This window comes from Curcuma longa, chromosome 11 (assembly GCF_044706935.1).
Source record: "Curcuma longa cultivar G26 ecotype Majalengka, Jawa Barat chromosome 11, ITB_CL_G26_1.1, whole genome shotgun sequence".
In the NCBI taxonomy this organism is placed as follows: Eukaryota; Viridiplantae; Streptophyta; class Magnoliopsida; order Zingiberales; family Zingiberaceae; genus Curcuma; species Curcuma longa.
In genome coordinates, this window is record NC_133871.1 from 10,569,317 (window position 1) to 10,592,122 (window position 22,806).

General features: G+C 35.8%; 1 protein-coding gene across 1 annotated transcript; it reads left to right on the plus strand.

Annotated features, from left to right (window-relative positions):
• Nucleotides 1-672: 672 nt before the first annotated feature.
• LOC141838635 (histone-lysine N-methyltransferase ATX4-like) lies at nucleotides 673-19,506 on the plus strand. Its single transcript, XM_074726164.1, has 21 exons — nucleotides 673-1,587; nucleotides 1,675-1,730; nucleotides 1,810-2,008; nucleotides 3,007-3,075; nucleotides 3,366-3,439; nucleotides 3,539-3,637; nucleotides 4,390-4,525; nucleotides 4,748-4,841; nucleotides 4,960-5,059; nucleotides 5,175-5,299; nucleotides 9,275-9,420; nucleotides 9,530-9,634; nucleotides 11,557-11,621; nucleotides 11,828-12,029; nucleotides 12,640-12,726; nucleotides 12,834-12,890; nucleotides 12,986-13,075; nucleotides 14,469-14,555; nucleotides 16,891-16,965; nucleotides 17,048-17,148; nucleotides 19,198-19,506. Exons 1-21 carry the CDS (start codon nucleotides 673-675, stop codon nucleotides 19,286-19,288), a joined length of 2,973 nt encoding a protein of 990 aa, XP_074582265.1. The 3' UTR covers nucleotides 19,289-19,506.
• Nucleotides 19,507-22,806: the final 3,300 nt, after the last annotated feature.

The following is a 22,806-nucleotide window of genomic DNA, read 5'->3' on the forward strand; positions in this document are numbered from 1 at the left end:
TCTCCCCCGTTGCGAAAGGAACAAAAGAAAAAAAAATCAAATCAAATCAAAATCAAAGAAGCGATTCGTACGTTGAAATGGAACTGCAAAGCCTTCAGTCCTTCCTCGAACATGAACATGAACATGAAGCAGCCATGGCATGAAAATTGTTGCCCCAACGCTAGTTACGAATTCTGTTTCAATCCGCCATAAACAATTGGGCAGAGCACGAGTTCAATCGTGTCAAATCCGGAGAAAGGAGGCTGCCAAGATTCGGCTACGCCTCGCGCTGCGCTCCTTTTCTTCATCCAGCCCAACGACTAGACCAAACCAGACGCGATGAGGAAGGGGAGCGGGGCGGAGAAATAAAATAAAACAAAAGAGGCGAAAAATAGAGTGGAAAATTAATTGTTCTGTTAAAGGAATATAATTGTGAGACGGTAAGATCTTCGTGTTCCTTTGCGCATTTCGATTTGGAATTTATTTGAACAGATGAGCTATCCTCCGCTGCCCTCGTCTTCTCTTTTTTTGTTGTATCGCGCCGGCGCTTTCGTTCGAGCCCTAGCCCCAATTCTGGACGGCCGCTAGGGGTTCGGGGGGTGATCGGGAAGGCCGCGGAGAGGAATTTCGTCGCGGATCTCCGTGAGTTTGGTGGTGGGATTAGGGTTTTCCGTCGCGCAGGGGGGTGGGGGGATGATCATAAAGAGGAGCCAGAGGGCGCTAATGCCGACCCTCAAGCGGTGCAATGCCGAGGTCTCGGCGGGCGACGGCGACGGGGATGGGGGTTGGAGGAGGCGGAAAAGGCGGAGGGAGTTGGAATCCTTCCCTCTCGAGGTTCTGGGTCACGTCGCCGCGGCCTCCGACTTCCCTTACTTTCCCTTCGGTTTCGCGCGGAGACTCGAGGGCTGGGAGGAGGACGCCGCCACCACCGCCGCCACGGTGAATTCTTACAGGTGCGGTGATTCCTCATGCTGCTCCGCAGAGAGGTATTCGGCGACGCGGAACGGGCGGAAGGGGAAGATGGGACCGACACGTCAGGAGGTCAGACCGCCGGTGGTTCGGAAGACGTCGAGTGGCCGCGCACAGGTGCTGCCTTCCAGGTTCAATGACTCGGTTCTGATTGACCCTTGGAAGAAGGAGAAGCCCAAGGCAACAGCGTCGGACCCTGATTTTGAAAGTAGCTTTGGTTCAGTGTTGCCCAATTCGGTTTCGGTGTACGACGAAGAAGAAAGATACCTTGCATGCAGAAATATTGGCTTGAAAAAGTACTCTTTGTTAAGAAATTCTTCGACATATCTCCAAGAGGGTTTCAAAGAAAGAAATGGAAGATTTGCACAGGTGCGTGATCAACCTAGTTACGTATGTAAGCCAAAGGCAGTTAAAGAGAAGTCAGTGAAGGAAACTAAGAAACAGAGGAAGACTAACATTCAACCTGATGAGTTTGCTTGTGGAGATGTTGTTTGGGCTAAGTTGGGAAGAGACTCTGCTGTATGGCCTGCAATGGTAATTGATCCAGTGCAGCAAGGTCTGGTACAATCTTCAAATGCCTGCATCTCTGGAGCCATCTCTATAATGCTCTTTGGTAAACAGGAGAGTAGGAATGAGAGGGTTGGTTAATCTCTGTGTTATTCTTATTTTGCCATTTATACACTTGCTTGTGCCAGCATTTGTAACAAAGATATTGACTTTGATCAGGAGTATGCATGGGTGAAACAGGAGACTGTTTTTCCTTTCGTTGATTTTGTAGACAGGTCAGTGTTCAAATTTAGAGAGGGGGAAGGGGGGGGGGGCAATTTTGTCATTAGTCTTCAAATATAAGTTGCATTGCAGGTTCCAAGGGCAGACTGAATTGCATACATCCAAACTTAGCGAGCTAAAGGCAGCCATAGAGGAGGCCTTCCTAGCTGAACATGGCTTCTTCAACATGGAGGGTAATGTGATTAGTTCAAGTGGCGAACCTCCTTACTCTACTAGCATCAAGGAGGCAACTAGCTCAAACAATGAGCAGGAGTGCCAATCAGATACCAAGGCAAGTCATTGTTTCAGCTTAAGAACATAATACCTTTTTGTTCTGACTTAGATGCCCACCATAAAAACAATTCATGTTTTCTAATCATGCACATTAGCATTTTACCATGTAAAGCTTGTAGATGAGCTTGAAAATATACTATATTGTAACAGTCTGATCAACTAATGGTTTTCTTGCCACTATTACAGAGTAGAAACCATTTACCCAGTATAGAGCTTGCTAAAATTGTTTCTATTGTGTTTTAATATTGAATTATTTCAGTAGACACCTAAACACTTTACCATACCACCTCTATCAATTGTGGAATGTGGTTATTTGATGGACCTCATGTCATCCACCCATCTTTACTACTGACAGTCACACGTGCTTAGAAACTGGCATAGCTTAAGCACTAGGTTGACTTTCCTGCTCGCAACCACCATAGAGATTTCATTGAACCTCAAATCATTACCTGGAGATAAATTCTCCTGCAAATGTAATATTTATATTTATTTTCTTTTCAGTTTACGCAATCAAGGTTTGGAAAAGGACTTCTGTAAAAACCTTTTTGTTATTGTGATCCATCAAGTATTTTAGTTTTTAAGTTTCTGTTTCTGTTATTTCTTTTTAATTTTTATCATGCAACTTAGTTTAGGAATTGGTTTGTTAATAATACCACTGTTTTTCTTGCTTGGCAGCCTTCCTAACTTGTGGTTTACAGGGACTGCCATTCATGTTTCATATCTAAACACTCCCTTGTATGCTCCGAGATCAACCAAAATATTGGGGTTAATACCACACGTTTCTCTTTTTATTACTTGTTATTTTTCTTCTTATTAGTGGATCAGAGATATAGCTTATGAGTGATATACGGTACGGTTAAAGGTTCTCATTTTTTTGTTTCTTTATGCTGTGAATAAATCACTATTTACTGTGAATTTAAATACCATATTTTTTATCTATCCTTAAGAAGTTTTGATTAATTATACTGGTGGCGCAATTTTGTTTCCTTTGAACAGTTATCTACCCCAAAACGATACTGTGGAGTATGCAAGAAGATTTTACATCATCAAGTTGGTGGGAGATCGGTAAATTCTATGCCATAACAGAGAACAGTTTTTTTTTTCATGCTTTGCTGCAAAAAAGTCATTTAAAGTATTTTCATGCCATAGCAGAGAACAGTTCTAATTGCGTTTTCATGAATCTGAAATTTGTTCTTGTAATATCTGGTTTGCTGTTGGAAAACCTCTAAGAAGGCATATGGGCTATTGAAGTTTTCTTTTTTGATTGAAGTTCCAAAACACATAATGATGTTGAATGATGTGAAAATGAGATTCATCAGTCATGGACTCATCTTGTAATTGTTTTACATCTGTAGAACAATTACTTTTGCTCCAGCTGCAAATCAAAGTTTGCACTATCAGATGCAGAGAAGAATTACTTACAAATTAGGTGGGTGCTTACATTTTAATTCCTGCCAAAATATGAACTATGCTATTTAAATTTTCTCATTTTGAGTTTAGAAGCTAATGCTGCCTGTCTTCTGAACAGCTGCAGTCATAACAGTGGGAGAGACACCAAACTAGCGTTTGATAAAGTGACAATTTGCTGTTTTGGCATGGAGGGGATATACTTACCAGAGCTAAACATGTAGGCATCTAATCTGATTTATGGCAAAACTTGATCAATCTGCTCGACAATTCTGACTTAACTCAAGATTGACCTGAAATGCCAAATACAACCCTAAACACATGTTTCTTTTGGTTGCACAAACCTCTGGGTAGACTCAACCCATAAAATAATCAAAATTATAGTCTCTTGTAATCTCTTAACTCACATATATTCGAGTATTCAATTCAACAATCCACTTGATCATATGATTCCTACTTCACGATTATTAGTTTCTAGTCAAGCTTGACCTCTTGGGCTTCCAATCATTCTTTTGGTCAACCTTGAGCTTTTGGACTTCTTGTCAATCTGCCAAGCTCCTGGTCCACTATGATCTCTTGGACTTTCAATCAACCTCTTCCTGTGGACCTTGAGCTTTTGGACTTCTTGTCTTTATTATTACCTCTTGTCATACCTGCTATAACTTAAGATGTACTCTTTCTGTAGGTCATTTGAGATTTTTTAGCACACTGGTTCCCCAAAAAAAGAAGAAAAAATAAATGCTGTGCCCATTACGACTCTTTACCTGCATGGATTTACTAACTAGTTTATTCTTTTTATTAGGTAGACCACAGCATTGCAGTTTGTCTATGCTTGTTCTGTTATTAATGTGTTGTTTCTTTAATCATGTATATTCCATTTATTTTCTTATTTTAAATGATTTATGGTTCTACTGAATATGCACTCTTATTGGGATCGTTCTTGTGATATATTTCCTTCTGCATTTTGAGCAGTGTTTCATGCTGCTGTAGCTATTGCAAAGGGAAGAAGTTTATGCTTTCTGAATGGGAGAGGCATACTGGATCAAAAACTAAAAATTGGAGGTCCAGTGTCAAAGTTAGAAGTACAAATATGGCATTGGGAAAATGGGTTTGTACTTAAAACTTTCCAGTCATAGGGATAATAATATTGTTTTATAGGACTAAATATTTCTCTGATTGGCCAGATGTGATTTCCTCAATTGCATGATTAACTTGTATTGACTGAGATCCATGAATATAGAACACCCTATAATCTGGTAGTGTTACAAAGACAAGCTGTCTGAATAGCATAAGCAATTTTAACAAACATTACAAATGTCTTAATTTGCAGTTAGATCGTTATCATTCCAATATAGTTTCTGCGAATCACACTAAACGGGCATCTGCAAAAGAAAGGAAACAAAAGCTGCTTGCTTTCCTGCAAGGTGCATTATTTTCCTAGTATTTTTCCTTTACCTTCCTCTGTCACCAGGTTGAATTAAGATGCCTCTTTCAGAAGTTCAACTGAATCCGTAACTGATGGTTCTGGATTATTTTTCTCAGAAGCATATGATCCAGTACACTTGAAATGGACAACTGAACGATGCGCAATCTGCAGATGGGTTGAAGACTGGGATTATAACAAAATAATAATTTGTATTAGGTAAATTTTGATGACACAGCATGATTCTAATACTAATTTAAAACTTAGATTTTCTTTATTACTATACGTAAAAAAAAGAAAACTGCCAAAATTACCAATATCTTGCTAACGTCAGATGCCAAATAGCTGTCCACCAAGAATGTTATGGAGTAAGAGGAAAACAAGATTTCACATCTTGGATTTGCCGAGCATGTGAAACACCTGATCAAAAGCGGGATTGCTGCCTTTGCCCTATAAAAGGTATCATCTTTTGGGCTACTTGATTTCTTGGTGATGTATAAAAGGTATCATCTTTTGGGTTAGTTGATTTCTTAGTGCTCTATAACATTATAGCAGAGAGCCCCTTCATACTTTATAATAAATGTCAGTCTGTGATGCTAAGTATAAACACTCATAAAATTATTATTTGGTGTAATAAATTTGGATGAGTTTCTAAAATTAAATGATCATTCTATTTATTGCATATCTCTTTTCATTATGTCTAGATTAATGGGAAAATTATTAGGTTTTCTTACCCTAGGTAAACCCTGCTTCTCTGTTTATATTCCTGAATGTAACTTTACATTTCATGCTTTAATAACAGGTAGTGTTTACAAGTAAGTTCCATATTTGCAAAGAGGCCCTTAACACTCCATTTAAGCTGGTTCAAAGATACTATGAAGACTTAGATTCTTACAAATATGAGTAAATTTACTAGTTGATTATCAAATCTGACGAATGGTAGCTAAGAAACGATGAAACAATCTTGTGGCTTGTTCTTCTCTTTGATAATGTCTATGTGTTTTGTGCTCTTATGAAACAATCAATTAGAGGCTCAAAGCTTCCTTGATTGTTGTAGTACAACATCATTGGCCGAATGAGAGCATTCCTAAACTCATTATCAGCTGCTTGATCCAGATGTTTCACATGTAGCTACGGATATAACTATATACTCTACCCTCAGCTTGACTATGCCAATTTGCTTTTGTTCTTTTAGGAAATTAGTTCATCTTCTTGAAGAATGTAGTAGTCTGATGTAGATTGTCAATATATGGGAGACCTGCCGATCATCATTACTGTATCCTGCTATCTTACACTACAATCTGAGGATCCTAGATCTTAATAAGGAAACCTTTCCGGGATCATTTTTAAGCTATTGTAAAATTATCAGTGTTGTCTCCTAAGCTATGGACTCAAGAGGTTGGCTGATCTCACTTGCTGCAAACTAGATGTCTGTAACTATGAGGAAGTTTAGTTTCCTAAATAGTCTTCTCCTCTAGTTCCATGGATTAATTAGTAATTCCCTCTTGGTATGGTTCCTAGCATCCTAACCTCAAGCATATGACATATTTCCAATGAGAGATATATTTATCTCTTCCTGCCTTGCTAACCTTTATATTTGATGCTAAGGAAGTAGTTGAGATTTCTTAAATCTTTGGTCTGAAAGTGCTTACAAAGATACAACTTCAGTTGTGAGGTGAAATATTGAATGATCTTATATGCTAGCATTCCAAACTGAAGAATAGTTGAGCTACTTTTCCAAACTAGTCCCATGGAGACGGCTTCGGCATATAAATAGACTTTTTTAGCTTGTATTTTAAGCCAATTTCCTCCTGAGAATGAAGGTCATTATACAGATCAACAAGTCATTAAGGCGAGCTTGCTATCATGTTGATATTGTGTTGGTGAAAGACAACTGCTAAGGTAAGAAAGAGGTTGAATTAAAGTGATCTGGTCCACAAGTTGAGTATATCTTTTCACCACACAGCTAATTTGGTCCACAATACCATTAAGAGTGTTAATGGTGAAAAACCCACTTATAGGACACAATAGACTTTTCTGGGGGAAAGCAACTAGCTCCCAAGTGTCATTAAAGTATCCATCTTTTTTGACCATGGTTTGCTGCCATCCCAGATCAGAAAGAGCCTTTTAGATAATGTAAGGAATTGATTGTGAAACTAAAGAAGACAAAAAGTATTTGGTTAAACACAACATAAAATAAATAACAAGAAAATGAGTACTGCACCATTGAGTACCTTGGTGAAGAGCAGTGGGAAGGTCTAAATGAACTGCAGAATTTGGGATCATGGTAGGCGATAGGATGGCTATAAATTCTAAAGGAAACACTGAAGCATATTTAAGCCTTAGTCTTCATCTATATGCATATAAAGGTAGGTCGTTGAGGTGTGGTTCATAGTGGTACAAGTCGGAGGAATGAATGACAGAGTATGAACAAGGAGTAGCTCCTATAGTGAAGAGATAAAGAAGAGAGTCAACTTAAAGAAAATTAACATCAGTGGAGAAAATAGACAGTGTGCTCAAAAGAGTAGCAATGGTACCCCCTTCTTGAGATGACAATAGATAGGAAAGGTACAATTGATGGATTCGGAGATACTTTTCTTGCCCAGGGTTTAAGAAAGGATAAAGAAAGTACAATCAAATATTTGTTGGGGAAAAGCAAAGAGTATCCCATATTGTTTTCGTGAAAAACATTAATAGTACACCATACTAAGAAATATTCTAATATCATGTTCTATTTATCCATGTAATAATTAATTAAATGAATGGAATAGATTATTCCCTTCCTCCAAACATGTATGAGATTTGAGGATGATAGAGATGTGATAAAAGTCCGCAACATCCACTTGTAAACTTTCCATAGGGATAAGAATGAAGGTGCCTCTGAAGAACTGAGTTTTCTGGATGGTATCATGCAGAAATATGAGGGTGATGAGTTTGTTAGAGGAGTCTTGTATGGCCCTAACATCATAAGTGATCTATTAGATGTCTTTGGAATCAACAACAAAAACTTTGAATTGAACAATGTGTATGGTCATCTACATGTCTGATTGCTGCAATTGGAAGAGATTGTCAATCACATCATAACTTGAGAGATGTCACCCACATACTAGTTACGATCTGTTTTAAACCTATGTCCAAAGAAACAACCAATACATCTATAACTAACATATTTAGGCAAATAATTTTTATTATTGAATTATCCTCATTCAATATCATTATCCTTATACTTACTAATAAAACTTTTGTCTATTTCTTAGTCCCTCAAATAATATATACAGTAGCACTAAGATGATGAATGGGAGATGGTCAGCATGGCTTGGTATAACAAAGAACTAAAAAGCCTCGTGTCACCTGTTCAAACATGGTTCTTGGTATGTAAAAAATGTATCAGATAGATAGATCGAGATATGAAAGCACTCTTGAGGCTGGGATCAATGGACTGCCAAATGGGGGCAAAGAACTGAGCATTAATCCATGCCTGACAGCCTAGTTGGTCCATAAACCAAACCCAAATCCATACAACTTAGTTTTTCCCATTCAACTTCTTTGTAGTAAGTGTCATGGAGCTTGAAAGGGCAAGAGACCCAATAGGAGGAGAAAAATAGGAAGTTGATGAGTCCAACATTTAAATTGAGGGGATCTCTTAAGGATTTATCAAGTATAAGGGTGCCTCTTGGCACTGGAAGAAAGATGACTATTTAATTTCTGAAATTTGGGCATTAACCTAAAAAGAAGGAACACTGTGGAAAGGGGGCAGCAGGTTCCTTGCTCCTTCTTGGCAGCTTGCTGCTTGTAAGTGCCTATGGAAAAGGAGGGTGATGTTGCCACCTATAGGTTAGGAGGGCAACACCTTGTTGGGAGGGTGCAGTGGCTCGTGAGTCTCGTAGTCACGATGCTCAAGGAGGCGACACTGGAAGCTAGTAAAAATTTTGCATGGAAAATTGCCTCATGTGAAAGGCAACATGTGCGCATGGGAGATGTTGACCAAAATCATGTTGTCACACATTGTTACGGGTGACGTTTGTGGTTGTGAATGAGCATCACAGTGTGGTGTCCTCATGTCATGAAGGGAAGTTGATCAATGCAGGAAGGGACCTTCAAGTCGAGACAATAGATGGATAACCTAGTGTGTCTTTAGTACCATGTTGAGATTAATGAGAAAGTATTTTGAGTTCCATACTCGAGGCATCCCTATTTATATTTTAGATTTAGACTTCACATCTTATAATAGGTAATATTACCATTATGTCCCTATTTTACAACGAGGTATTAACAAAGTATTGTGTGGCATAAAAATTATATGGATTTTGTTGTTTTCCTATCTAATTTATGTTTAATTTTTACCTTAATTTGTTGGTTCTCTGCTTGACATATTGCCTCCATATGGAGTATAAACAGTTTGATTTCAAAATTTTCCCTCATTGGTTTGTTTAGGGGGTGCTCTCAAGCCAACAGATGATGATTTGTTATGGGTCCATGTTACTTGTGCTTGGTTTCAACCTCAAGTATCTTTCGCAAGTGATGAAACAATGGAACCAGCTGTTGGCATACTGAATATACCACGAGAGTTGTTTGTTAAGGTTATGATATCATTATGAAAAGACAGAAATATTTGATTCAATTACTTCTTCAACAGCTTTATAATTAAAATTGATCTCTGAACTTATTTTGACATGAATTTTCTTGCAGGTTTGTGTTATATGCCGTCAAATGCACGGTTCTTGCACACAGTGCTATAAGTGTTCCACCTTTTATCATGCTATGTGTGCATCAAGAGCAGGCTACCGCATGGAGGTAGAATGAAATGATGACTGTACATTTTGCGTATTAAAAATTAAACTATAATGTCTTTGGATACGAAATGGAACATTTGACAGTCAAACATATTTATGCACAATGCTATATAAGACATCTATCAATCAGATCTTTGCTTAAATTTCTACTTCAAGAAATCAACTCTTTCTATTTTGATCTATCACCTCATTAGAAAAGGTTCCCTTTGGTACTTGCACCTTTAATATGGTTTCTATTTCTTGCATATGAGGTGAAGTTTTAGCATTAAACAAAAAAGATGCCAGGTCTTTATACACCCACCATGTATACTTGTGTGGTGTCTGAAGTCTGGAAGCATGATATAACAACTTTGTTTCTGAAAGAGGAAGAACCTATTCCAGAAGATGCTTCCAAACATAAATTGTATTTTCTAGCTATAATAACAGTCTTCTGTCTTTGTCTTTTTGGATATTAGTATCAGCCAAGGACTTAAATCATTCTTGGATAGAGTCCAGTGAGTTTACTTTTGTTGCACTTCATTGTAGGTATGACAAGTATTAAAATGCTGTTTTCTTGATACAAAATATAGAACATGTAAAATATGTTGTGATGGTATGAACATACTCAAAAGTGTAATATATTCTACAATTAGAAGAATTGAATTGATTAGGGTGGAAGGTACAAGAGGTAGAGGAAGATCGAAGAAAATATTAGTTGATAAAAAATAATTAAATTAATTTGAAATTACTAATGATAATATAGGGATAAAATTCATGAAGACATCAATTAATCACGATTGGTTTTTCTTGCATGAAGGTAAATAAGTAATAGTGGAATTATCACAAACAAGAATCTTATTACATGATTATCTCTTCTCATTTCCCACTTCGTTCTCTTTATGCCATTATTCCATATCTGAACCTTCATCAGTATTTCTTGTGTGAAGGAAATCTTTGTCAATACAAGTCATAGACAAATTATCTCAAACAAGAATCTTCTGATTGCACAAATTTATCTCTTCTAATTTTGCACTGTCATCTTTTATGCTATTATCCCAAGTTATGAACACTGATATGGGCTATTTAATCTGGTGTTATCCTCAAAACAATTATGGGCCTAGTAATGTTTAAGATTTATATGTTTTATGCTATTGATATGGGTATCTTCTACTACTTCAATTTGTTTTTGATAAACGAAAATGTTGCTTTGTTGATTTAGGTTTATCCCTGAAATAAAGTAAAATTCTTTCATATAGAAAGGATATACTTGGAACCAACAATGCTTGCAATATTTAAAAAGGGAGGGGGCAATAGTCTCAATGCTTAGTCATGTTTATTTTAAGAGTCTGGATTTTCAAATGTATGGAGGTACAATTCGCCATATATTGTCAATACACACTAAAGTAAGATAGGTTTGTGTTTGATGACTGATTGAATCCCATCCAAAAAAAAAAAGAGATCAGTCTGAGGAAAATGCCATTTTTAGCCTTCTTGATGAATTTCACAAGAGAAGTATCATGCGAAGCATCACTCTGTGTATGACTGTATGAGCTCTGTCTTTCCATCTTTGAGAATTCAAAAAAAGGGCTTGCTACTATATTCTGTATTGTATTTTTCTTTATTGTCTGGAATTTGATGAAACCATATGCCTGCACATTGAGTAGCTCATTATGTACCTTTTGTTCTCAATTAACATACTGTAGCAAAAAAGCAATTATAGCGTCACTTTCTTTGTCTTATTTTCTAAACACTGTGGTTGAAGAAAATTTGTACACAAAATAACAGATCTCTGAAATGAGATCTTCATTCTTCAAGTACCTACTGATGTTTCCTCATCTAAACCATTTATGTCAACCTTCTGTTTGATATGCAATTGAAGTCTTATATCTGCCGTGCCAACACAAAATATAATTTTGATTAATAATCTCCATTTGTGAATTACAGTTGCGCTGCTTGGAAAAAAATGGGAAGCAGACAACAAAGAAGATTTCTTACTGTGCTCATCATCGGTAAACTTTTTTTTACTTTTTCAACTGTTAATCTTTATCTAAACTGAATGTGCTGTTCTGAAGTATCACTTATGTTGGTCAATAAAAATATATACACAGCAATTTTTCTTTGTTATATATAGCCACTCTTTTTTCTGTTTCACCATAACTATCTTAATTTGAAGCATTCCTCTGCTCTTATAACATTTTTTCTTATGTTTTGACAGTGTTCCAAATCCAGATAATTGTTTGGTTATTCATACTCCTCAAGGAGTCTTTTCTTCCAAAAAGATGAATCACCATAACGAAAAGCAGACTGGTTCAAGACTGATTAGAAAAGGCCATCTTCATAATTCAAGCATCCCGATTCAAAATGCTGAAACTCCATCTGTTGCGAGGTGTCTTGCATATGGAAGGATAGAATCTGAGGTTTTTCACAGTGGAACCTTGTTATTTTTGTTTTCAAAACGCAGTTTATTGCTTTGCAGTTTTTCAATTATTTATCACATAATTCAAAATAGCCCATGTCACATGAGTATAATTCATTTTTTTATTTAGTTGTGATAAATGAATTTGAGAAAGAATAGACATTTGTGTTCACTTGAAAACAATGCACTACTCATCAAGGAGTTAACAGTATTATCAAATAATATAGAACACTAAGGATAACTGTTCCTGTATTTGGCTAGTATCATAGTCTCTATATAATGTTGAAGATGAATCAATAAAGTCAAAGGTATTCCTGTAAAGACAAAGATAGAGGGAGAGACATTTCAAGTTGCTTGAACTTGTTTGACATCTATTGGAAATATGAACTAATAATACATTAGTAGTTTTAAAATGTTTGCTAAGTATATTTGATATTATCATTTCATTTTACATCTTCTACGGGTTAAACTCCCATTCTGTATCATGCGTTTGATCCTCAACTACTTGTTGGTATGTTGGCATTATTCTAGCAAATAACTGCAGCATATGTTCTTGGTTGATGCATAACCACCCCCTATATAAGTTTATTTTTGCATTTTCTTCTTTTCAGAGGAAACATGAAGATGCCATCCCACACCGTGTAAGAGGACCTTCTCATCATTCTTTAGACATGGTTCACAGTTTAAATTCACCTAGGGTAATGGTCCTTTTTTCTCCTTGTGTTACAACTTTATTGCCTTTATGTTCAAACAATGCTTTAATTGAACTGAGATATGTGCGGCATCTCATGTTTCGTCTATCCAGGAAGAGAAGGATCCAGAGCTGTTTTCTTCATTCAGGAAACGTCTGTACCACTTGCAGGTAACACTGGCAATGAACCAGCCTACATTTGCATACATGATAATATTATAGCAAGTTAGCAACTGATCTGCTCTTTATTGTGCTTATGTTTATAGTCAACAGAATATAGTAGAGTTTGTTTTGGCAGATCCGGGATACATGGATGGGGCTTATTTGCTTGTCGGAACATTCAAGAAGGAGAGATGGTATGCTCAGACAATCTTTGTTATTCAATTATCTGAAGAACTAGGTCTTTTAATAACAATTAATGAGATTACTTATAATTACATTTGGGTATGTTCTGAATCAACTAATTTGCAACCACTTCATGTTATTTTTGTGTGGAAATGAAATCCATGGTTGTAATTCCTAATTGTGGATCAAAAGTAACCAGCCATCTCATTATAGCCGCAAGACATCTGTAGCACACCTCATCAGTCAAGGCAAAAAATGTAAGAATTACATCGATTAGCCACCATGGCTAAATCTTGTGAAGGAAAAAATATCATTGATTGATTATGTTGGTTAATTACAATTTTTTCATTTGAATTGTTGTATGAAAGTTAGTTTGATGGAATTAGAAAGGAGATAAAATAGGTTATATAGGAAAGGGTATTATTGTTCTTTTTTAAAAATCAAATTTAGGTATCATCCTTTGGCTTATTTCAAGTAAAATGATAGATGTTTAGATGGATCATTTTATCTATCTGTTCATCCAAACAAACAGGCGAAAGAATAAATTAATCATCACCCCTTTGTCAACCATCCATCCTTCAAGTTATATATCCTTCTAACTGATTAAGCTTTAAGGCTATGTTTGATAGCAATGAACAAAACGAGCATTGAGTAGAATGATTCATTCCATTGTTGTTCAGTTCTGTTAATGAACTGGTATGACAAGTGAAATGATGTTTTTATTCTTGGTCCATTTAGCTAGTTGCATACGCTTAATCCATTTGGTCTAACCTACATGAATGGCAAATATATTCAAATTTTCTAATCCACTAGGCCCTCTACCTCGCTTGTTACGTCGAACATACTCAGTTTGCTCAGTCAGTGCAATCCACTCGAACTACTTAGCTTTCTTGGTATGTTCATCATGCCAAGTCTACCTAGCACATTCAGTCCTCTCGTCGCGCTTGGTCCAATTGACTTGCCCAATACCCGCCTCAACCTGTATGGTTTGCCCAACCCATACTTTATGATCCATTTATCTTATTTATCTCTATCTAATATTTGAAATTATATTTAGTAGTAGAGGAATGAAGCATATTTAGTAGTGGCGGAAGGAAGCATTCCACCTTTTTTTGTTTGAAAGCATTCCACCTTTTAACACGCAATGGGTGGATATTCTGTGTAATTATCATTTCTCCTCTAAATGTCCATCAAAACATTGAATCGCATAGGGAATGAAGCATTCCTATTGCACTCTACCAAACATACCCTCGGTGATTGTACATGATATTCGAAGGCATAGATGCATAAATAGACATGTAACATTCTATGTGTCATTTTATAATGTTGAGCATTTAACATCATTGAATTTCATAGGACATGAGAATGATTTGATTAAACTAACAACTGGTGAACTATTGCCAGGTTATTGAATATCGCGGTGAACAGGTCAGGCGTAGTGTTGCAGACCTGAGAGAAGTACGATACCGGTTGGAGGGAAAGGGTTGCTATGTGAGCATTCTTTCTTCCCTTTCTACCATCTTTATCTTCTGTCATTTGCTAGTCCAAAAAATCTCACAAGAGAATCATTTTTAATATTCTCATATCTTTTTAAACTAATGCGCAAACTGTTATTTCCTGTAATCTTTAATACTATTAAATGGCATAATAGTCTATGATATAGTTCTCTCGTGAAACTACTTTATTAAAATTAAAGGAAACCATTTGCCTGGGCTTTTATTCATAACATGATTAAGCAGCATGCACCAATCAACAATCTATGATATATTTCTCTCGTGAAACTACTTTATTAAAATTAAAGGAAACCATTTGCTTGGGCTGTTATTCATAACATGATTAAGCAGCATGCACCGATCAACAGTTTATTCTAAGATGTATGGCAGTTATCTGTTGATATGATGTTCTTGAGTAATCACTGACATTAATACTACATATTTATGATATTGTTTGATCACTTTGATTTTTTTTGCATGAATTATCTTCGTTTGTAAACATGTTTGTTGTTTGGTAAGTTGAATAAGTAATCTGGTACTTGCACAACTCTTATTTTCCTTATTTATGTTTTTAACTTTTATTCTATAAGAAAAAATTGCATTTTTTTCCACTTCACTTATATGACATTAGAGAGTTTTTCTTTCTTAAAATAATAAAAAATGATGACAATAAAAAATATTTCCCTTTTAACTTTTAAACATAATGAAATATTTTGAATTAGATTGCTTTTTGATATTTTTACAAAGGTTTTTTGAAATGGCATTTGAACATTCGGAAGAATATTTGAATATGAAAAGATTATTAAACATATGATAAAATTAAAATGAGAAGAGGAGAGGGAAAAAAGAACTCAAATAATCTTAAAATAGATGCGTTTTGGGATATAATTTTAACCAAGCATCATTAACTTAAGTTTAATTCAAACTAATGGCATTTATGAGAGATTTGAAAATTTTAGAAGGGGTATGTATGCAATGCTAAATTTTGTAATGAAAAAAAAAACGAAAGTGTAAATATATGTTTGCTTCAAATTTGAAAATCATTGTGGCCTTATGTAATTTGTTAAATATTTGCCATTTGAGTTAACTAAATTTTTATTTAGTTAGAGGTGAACTATTTGCCATATTGTTAATCATCCTGGTTTTTTTTTTTTTCTTATGATGGCTACATACAATAGACCCTTCCTTGGGATCCCATATTGGCAGGAGCTTCATATGCACTGGACTGCTCTTTTTTTTAGAGGTTTCTAAGAGTTTTGGTTGTAGTTAGGTTTGTGATCTTTATAGTTGGATACTTCTTGGAGATTCATCTTGCACTTTTGATGGAGCCTACATAGTTTAAATGTTCTATACGGGTTGTTTGTCTGTTTGAGGTTTAACCATAATGTGATCTATGTGGCCAGTAAAATCTGATAACTCAATGTGGTCCGTGCAGCATCTAAGATTTATTTTTTATTTTTTAAAACTTTTGTTGTTCTTCTACAATAGCATTTAGCCTAGCAGGTGTGAATTATCAGTTGTGAGATGGCCTTGTCTGAGACTTCTCTGATCATCATAAGAAACCCTTTTTCGCTTAGGATTGTATATAAAACCAATCATGTAATGGACATGCTTACCTCAAAACAAATAAAAACAGTAATCAATCCATGCACTAATTTTCTATGTATTCTTTTATTAATTCTATCTCTTGTGCATGCGACACACATGCACACACACCAGAAAAAGTCATCTATGAAGAGGAAGATTATTCGATAAGTTTGATCCTCAAATCTATTGTTATGCTTTTAAAGATTGCACAATGATCAAGGAGTTTGTTTTCACCCTACTGGCTTTGAGAAGTAGGGAGTACAGATACAATGATTATCTTCTCTCAGATTGTAGTGTGAACTTGCAAGCAAAGCATTTTAGTAATGTTGCTTCTCTGTCAATTCAAAAGTGCCAACTGATTAACTATGGCTCTGATGGCCAGAATCTGTAATGTTAATTGATTTTATGAATGGTAAGTGTGATTTGTGTGAACTTACGGTAAACCTTGTCTCCAATTCTGAATGCTCTCATTTTTCATATAGTGGAAGAACGTTTATCTATATTGCTCATCAGCTATGAGACTTAGTTGTGTTGAAAGTTAAAAGGGGAGAGGGAGAGATAAAAGATCACAAAATTACAAGTGATCACAGATCACTCGTACAATTTTGTGTTGCTTTCCCTCCCCTTCCCCCTCGTTATTCATTCAAGTACTGTAAGATCATCTTGATTTACTCTACACCGCCCATAATACTATAATATCCTAGCAGTTTAATGTTTATTATCTAATATATTCATTTGTCTTACAGTTTTTTAAGATCAGTGAAGAAGTGGTGGTTGATGCAACAAATAAAGGAAACATAGCACGCTTGATTAACCATTCAGTGAGCCATATGTTTGATAGGATAATCTTTTATTGAATCAAAGCAGAGTAGCGATAACAAAAGAATTGTTACTTCTATGCAGTGCATGCCCAATTGCTATGCTAGGATCATGAGTGTTGGTGACGATGAAAGCCGAATTGTTTTGATAGCTAAAACAAATGTTTCTCCTGGTGAAGAACTAACGTAAGTTCATTTTTGTATCTGCAAACATTTACATTTAGGATATTTCTGTATTTCATGTTTCCTTACACTTGTACGCTTTATGAGCATGATAATTATCAAATTTCCTGTGCTCCATCATCATCATCATCATGTAGTTGTTGGTCCCAACAATTTGGGGTTGATTAGATGAAACTTATCCCACCATTGAGCTCTATTATTATATTGCTTCTATGCAGTGCATCCCTAATTGAACTCATGATATTATCAAATGCTCATATGTTGCATGCTAATATTATTCCACACTAGCTGTTTCTATAGACATACTTATGAAACTAATTCTATTGTTCAATTTATGGCTAACTCTTCCAAAAGAAATCATATTTACCTTTTGGTTGATGTTCTGAGAACCATGGAAAATTAATGTTGTTTACTATATAGAAAGTTTAAAGACCACCTCCCAAAATTCATGCTCTTTGAGAAAATATTGAAGCCTTCTTTCCTCTGAAATTGTGTGGCCTTGGTGTCTCTTCCCAAAAATATTTTTTTGATGCTGCACACATTAGCAGGATGTTATGATTAAAATGATGCTTATAGCAGTAGTCACTGGTTCGGTGGACAAACATATGCCCTATTTGGCTAACAATAATTTTACTTATCTTGGAATTGGAAACTCAAGAGAGAAATTTCTTATTCCTAAAAATTATAAACTTCTTCAGTTTGACAAAACAAATGCAGTTTAGACTCAAATGAAAAACATGAAATCTTGTTTGGTGATAGGAACATAAGATGAGATTCCATGTGTCCTTCGCTTACTTGAGGCCAATTTTAGTACTATTCTATATAATATTTTGGATTGATGTTGTTGTTCTTTGTCACGCCCCAAGTGGGTCTCTATGGCCATTAGCATGATATGGAACTCTCAATGGTTGTGACAATTTTTTTGGTACTTACTGAACAAGATTTACACACTAATAAACAATTACAAAATCATGATATAAGAAAAATCATTAAGAAAATTTTAATTGCTTAGACAACTATAAAAGTGAAATATAAGCATAAATTTTTATGACATAAGCAAAGTAAATAAAAAGGAATCGGGAGTGAAATCTAAATATCTCAAAAATGAGATGTCTTGTATTGGTGGGTGTCAGCAGCACATGAACGATGTGGTGCCACATGAAGAAGGTAAGCGAGGGAAAGGATCAAGAGAGAAGGGAACACATGGGGAGAGGGAGGATTATGGAACTCCTAAGTACTAAAACATTCCACTAACCCAATCCGACGTCGCTAATGAGAATATCTCATACTGAAATTTGCGTCAGTACTAAACTGATTACAAATTAAATAGTCTAAAATGATCTTGGTTTTGCCATAACCTAATTATTTGGTGAGTTTTAAGGGAATTTGTTTCTATAATTTGAAATTTTAAATATTATAACAAATCTATATCTAACATGTCCAATATTTGGTTAAATGAAAAACCAGACACAATCTAATCTTTTTGTTAAAATCTTGATTTGGTTGTTATCATAATTTGAAACTCTACCACATTGAAACCATATAGTTTGACAAAGTTCAATTAATTCTAATTTTTATTCTCTCAGTTTATTTAGTTTGATATTTAAACAAATTATACATGATAAAATTTATATGCAATTTAAAATATGAATTTAATTTGGTTTGGTTTTGGAGGGTCTAGTTTGGTTCCATTTGAATCAAATGGATATTGGAAACCTCATCAAAATCTTTCCAAATAGAAAAATATGAAGCTCTCTCATCCTTCAAGATGTCTGAGAAAAAGAATATCCTCAAACATTGTAGACAAATTTTTTAAACAATGTATTCCTTCTCTTCATCACTTAGCTGTCTTTTCAGAAAATCTGAAACGGGAAATTTATGGAATTTCCAGGCATCCAATAGGCCTTATTTCTGCCACGGTAAACATCATGCTAACACGTTGCTAGTTGACTACCCAAAATTATCGAGTTGAACATTCATTTGTCTGTTTGTTATTAGATTTAACAAATTTTATTTAGTCTCAAGTTCGAACCTGTGTGATATGGCTTGCAGGTATGACTATCTTTTTGATCCTGATGAAGGGGATGAATGCAAAGTTCCATGTCACTGCAAAGCTCCGAATTGCCGGAAGTTCATGAACTAGATACTAACGATTAATGCTGATTCCTTTAAGAAAAGTCCCTTTTCTGAGTCCTTGGAAAAGTCTCTTTTCTTCATAGTAGGTCTAGCGTTGTCTGTTCTTATTCAATCTCCCATTATTTATTAAATAAGCTATTAAGAGAAAGAGAGAGAGAGAGTGAGAATCACAGGTCTCCCATTCTTTGTAAATTAACTGGTGTAACATAGTTCAATTGATTTACAAAAGCGAAGGACTTTTCTTGTTTCAAATTCCACTTCTCTATCCATTTATGTTAATGATTACTTCTCAGTTTGTCCTGTCAGTGAGAGTCGGTCAATTTATTTTTAGCAGAACTTGTCAGTTTTAAAGTTTAAGTCGATCTCTAAAACTAAAAACCTTCTTGATAACTGTAATGTGTTTACACCTAATGCGTAATTCGTATAAATGCCTGCCAACGCCTTTTATGTTCCTAAAGTGACCTAATAGGATACTTAGCAGAGATGCACGCAAGGTTTCTAATGGAGAGTTGAGTTGAACTATGACAAAACAAAGAAGTGTTCATGTTTATACTTACAGAATTGCAGTTCAGAGCTTAAACTGTTGGAAGGGAAGTTCCATCAAAACTCAATCAACACGACCGAATTCAAATCATTGGACGCAATGATTGGCCTAGGCCTAGATCATTCAACATCGTTCTCTGTGTTTTCACAGCTTCATTGATCTTCACAAGCGATTAGGTAGGTAGGCACCCAGGTCAAGCAGGGGCAGGGCCCAAAGAAGCATGAAACAAAACAAAAGACAAACCATCTTCGCGTTCCAGTGGGCGGAAATCTGTGGCCGCAGTCTCTTCCACTCTGTCCACAGTGCTGCAGAGGCATCTCCCTTGATCGAGTCAAAGAAGATAGATAGATATATAGATCATCATAGTCTGTTCGATTGAGATCCCACAAATCGGCTGGCCTTTAACAATGAATTATCAAGGGACACAAATTGCTGTTGTCTGCATGTCCAAGCAAGCAAGAAAGGTGAGTTGTTTGTCGTGGTCGGATCGGATCCCCCATATTCGAATCGAATCACGTACTTCTGACGCAATCGGTAGCGAGAGCTATCACCACAAGGTCGATCGCGACCAATTCGAAACATCGATCGAGGGATTTTAAGTGCATGCTACGAGTGTACGAGTATCCTGAGGCAAATTAATAAAATCAATCAGAATCGTCTACTACAATTCGCAACGCGAACCAGGCCATTGCATGGTCTCTGGCTGCAATGGCCTGGTTCGCTAGTTGATCGATTAATGATCCAGCATAGCTTCCCAAATGTCGACGAAGGCCTCCATGATCACGACATGGTGGTGCGGCGAGTTCAGGGAAAGGTAGCAGCGCAGGAGTCCCTCCATGTCGCTCACGGTGCTCACCTCCCGCCCCGCGAGCATCTCCACCATCGAGCTCCGGAAGTCCGCGTACGGATCGCTGGAGTTCTTCACCAGAGCAACTCCTCTGTTCATGACCTTGCTCACTTTCTCCTCCCCGTTCCTTCTCCTCCTATCGGGATGGGAGCCAGAGGAGACGTCGGAGCTGGAGCTGCCGCCGGCGGAACACAAGGAAGAAGCGCCGCCGAGCTTCAATTTGCTCGTCGGACGCTGCTCGCAACTCACATGCTCGTGAGCTCCGCGGACCTGTGGGACGGGGGCCGTGCGGCGCCGCTGCTGGCATCGCCCGGAACATCTTTTGCAGCGAGGATGAAGCGGATGCTCATGGCGTTTGGCGGCGAGATGAGAGGCGGCCGTGGCCGTGGCCGTGGCGGCGGCGGTGCATGAAGAGTCGAAGAACATTTGAGCGAGGCGATGGGTGAGGCCGCCTCCCCGTCGACCAACTCCTCGTGTGGTTTTGATCTTCTCCATGGCGTGGATCACCGTATCACACACAGAGAACTTCCACTTCTATATAAATATCAAATTCTAGAAAAACCAAGTTCTAAAATTACAGGCAGGAATTGATGAAAAAAGAATTAAAGAATTAAGAAAATTTGGACGTGGACTGTTACGCTCGTGACCATTTCCAATTTTTCTTTGAATTCAAATTTATTCCTTGCAAATAAATTTGGGAAAAAAAATTAAAACGGCACTCCTTTTTTACTAAAATTATTATTTTTTAAATTATTTTTTTCATTTATTATCAAAACATTCACCTATTCTACCTCTGCATATTTTAATTTTCAAAAATACTTTTATTTTTTATTTTATTATAATAATTAGAGGATCATAATTATCATAAAATTATAATAATTATGATTTTATAATAATTATATAATTATAACAATTATAAAATTATGATAATAGTTATGATTTCTCAATTACTACATAATTATAATTCCAAACTATACTATAATAGTTATTATGATTCGTTGCTATAATATAATATCGATGATTAAAAATAAAGTGTTCATATTATAATAACTATGAACTATAATTATTATGATCAATATTATTAATATTGATCAAAATTGAAATGTTCATATTATAACCGTTATAAACTCATAGTTATTAAAACAACACTAAAAATAAAAATAATTTTGAAAATAAAAATATATGATGTGAGATGGAGTGTTGTTTTGATAATAAATAGAAAAAAAATAATCTTTTAATTATTTTAATTAAAAAAAGGGGGCTCTTTTAATATTTGCCCAATAAATTTTATGAATCACAGTTTATTCCTTACAAATATACGTTCTATAGAGATTTGAGCCCTATTAATTAATTAATCTTTCTCGATCATCTTTGGTCGGATAGTCAGTGTCAAACACAATTATATTTCATTATAGAAGTTTAATTTTGTTTGTATTAACCATATCAAGTTATGGCATCATTAAACAATCAGGTAGAAAGGAAATCATATTAATTGGATTCTTTCTTTCCTTTTTTACTTAGTCTGTCCTTTTCAACTTGAATCAATGATGAATGTCCTCACTGCTTGGGATGACAGTATTCTTGAAATGTAAAATTTATAATAAATTTTATAAATAATGTGGGCCAATGCTCCTCACTGCTTGTTGGGCCCAATTTTTGGGCCCTTAATTTTATGGACAATCTTGCCCAAGTAGTTAGTCCAACTTGATTGATCCCTTTCAATTCCATCTTTCTTTATTCCTTTTAAATTCGATCGATAAGTGAATGCTTGCCCAAGTTAATAGTTGCACATTCACGACTATAAAATTACAAACTAATTCTTTATTATTCGGTTTCAGTAAAAGATGAAATTCATGACTACTATAGGGAGGGCCAACGATCCCACTAATGATTCAATTTTACGATAACCACAATACCTATGAGAAAAGGAAGTAAATTAAGGAAATTGCTTTAGAGACTGACTAGAAGAAAGAAAAATAACGAGATAAAGATCAAAAGGCATTGCCTAATTTCATCAAGATTCGATCCTTATCTATTTCAACAAATCTGTTCATAGTAATCAACTCAACTATATCTCAAAAGTTAATTCTTTATTACTCACTCCAATAATTTTGAATATTAATTTCTCATCCAA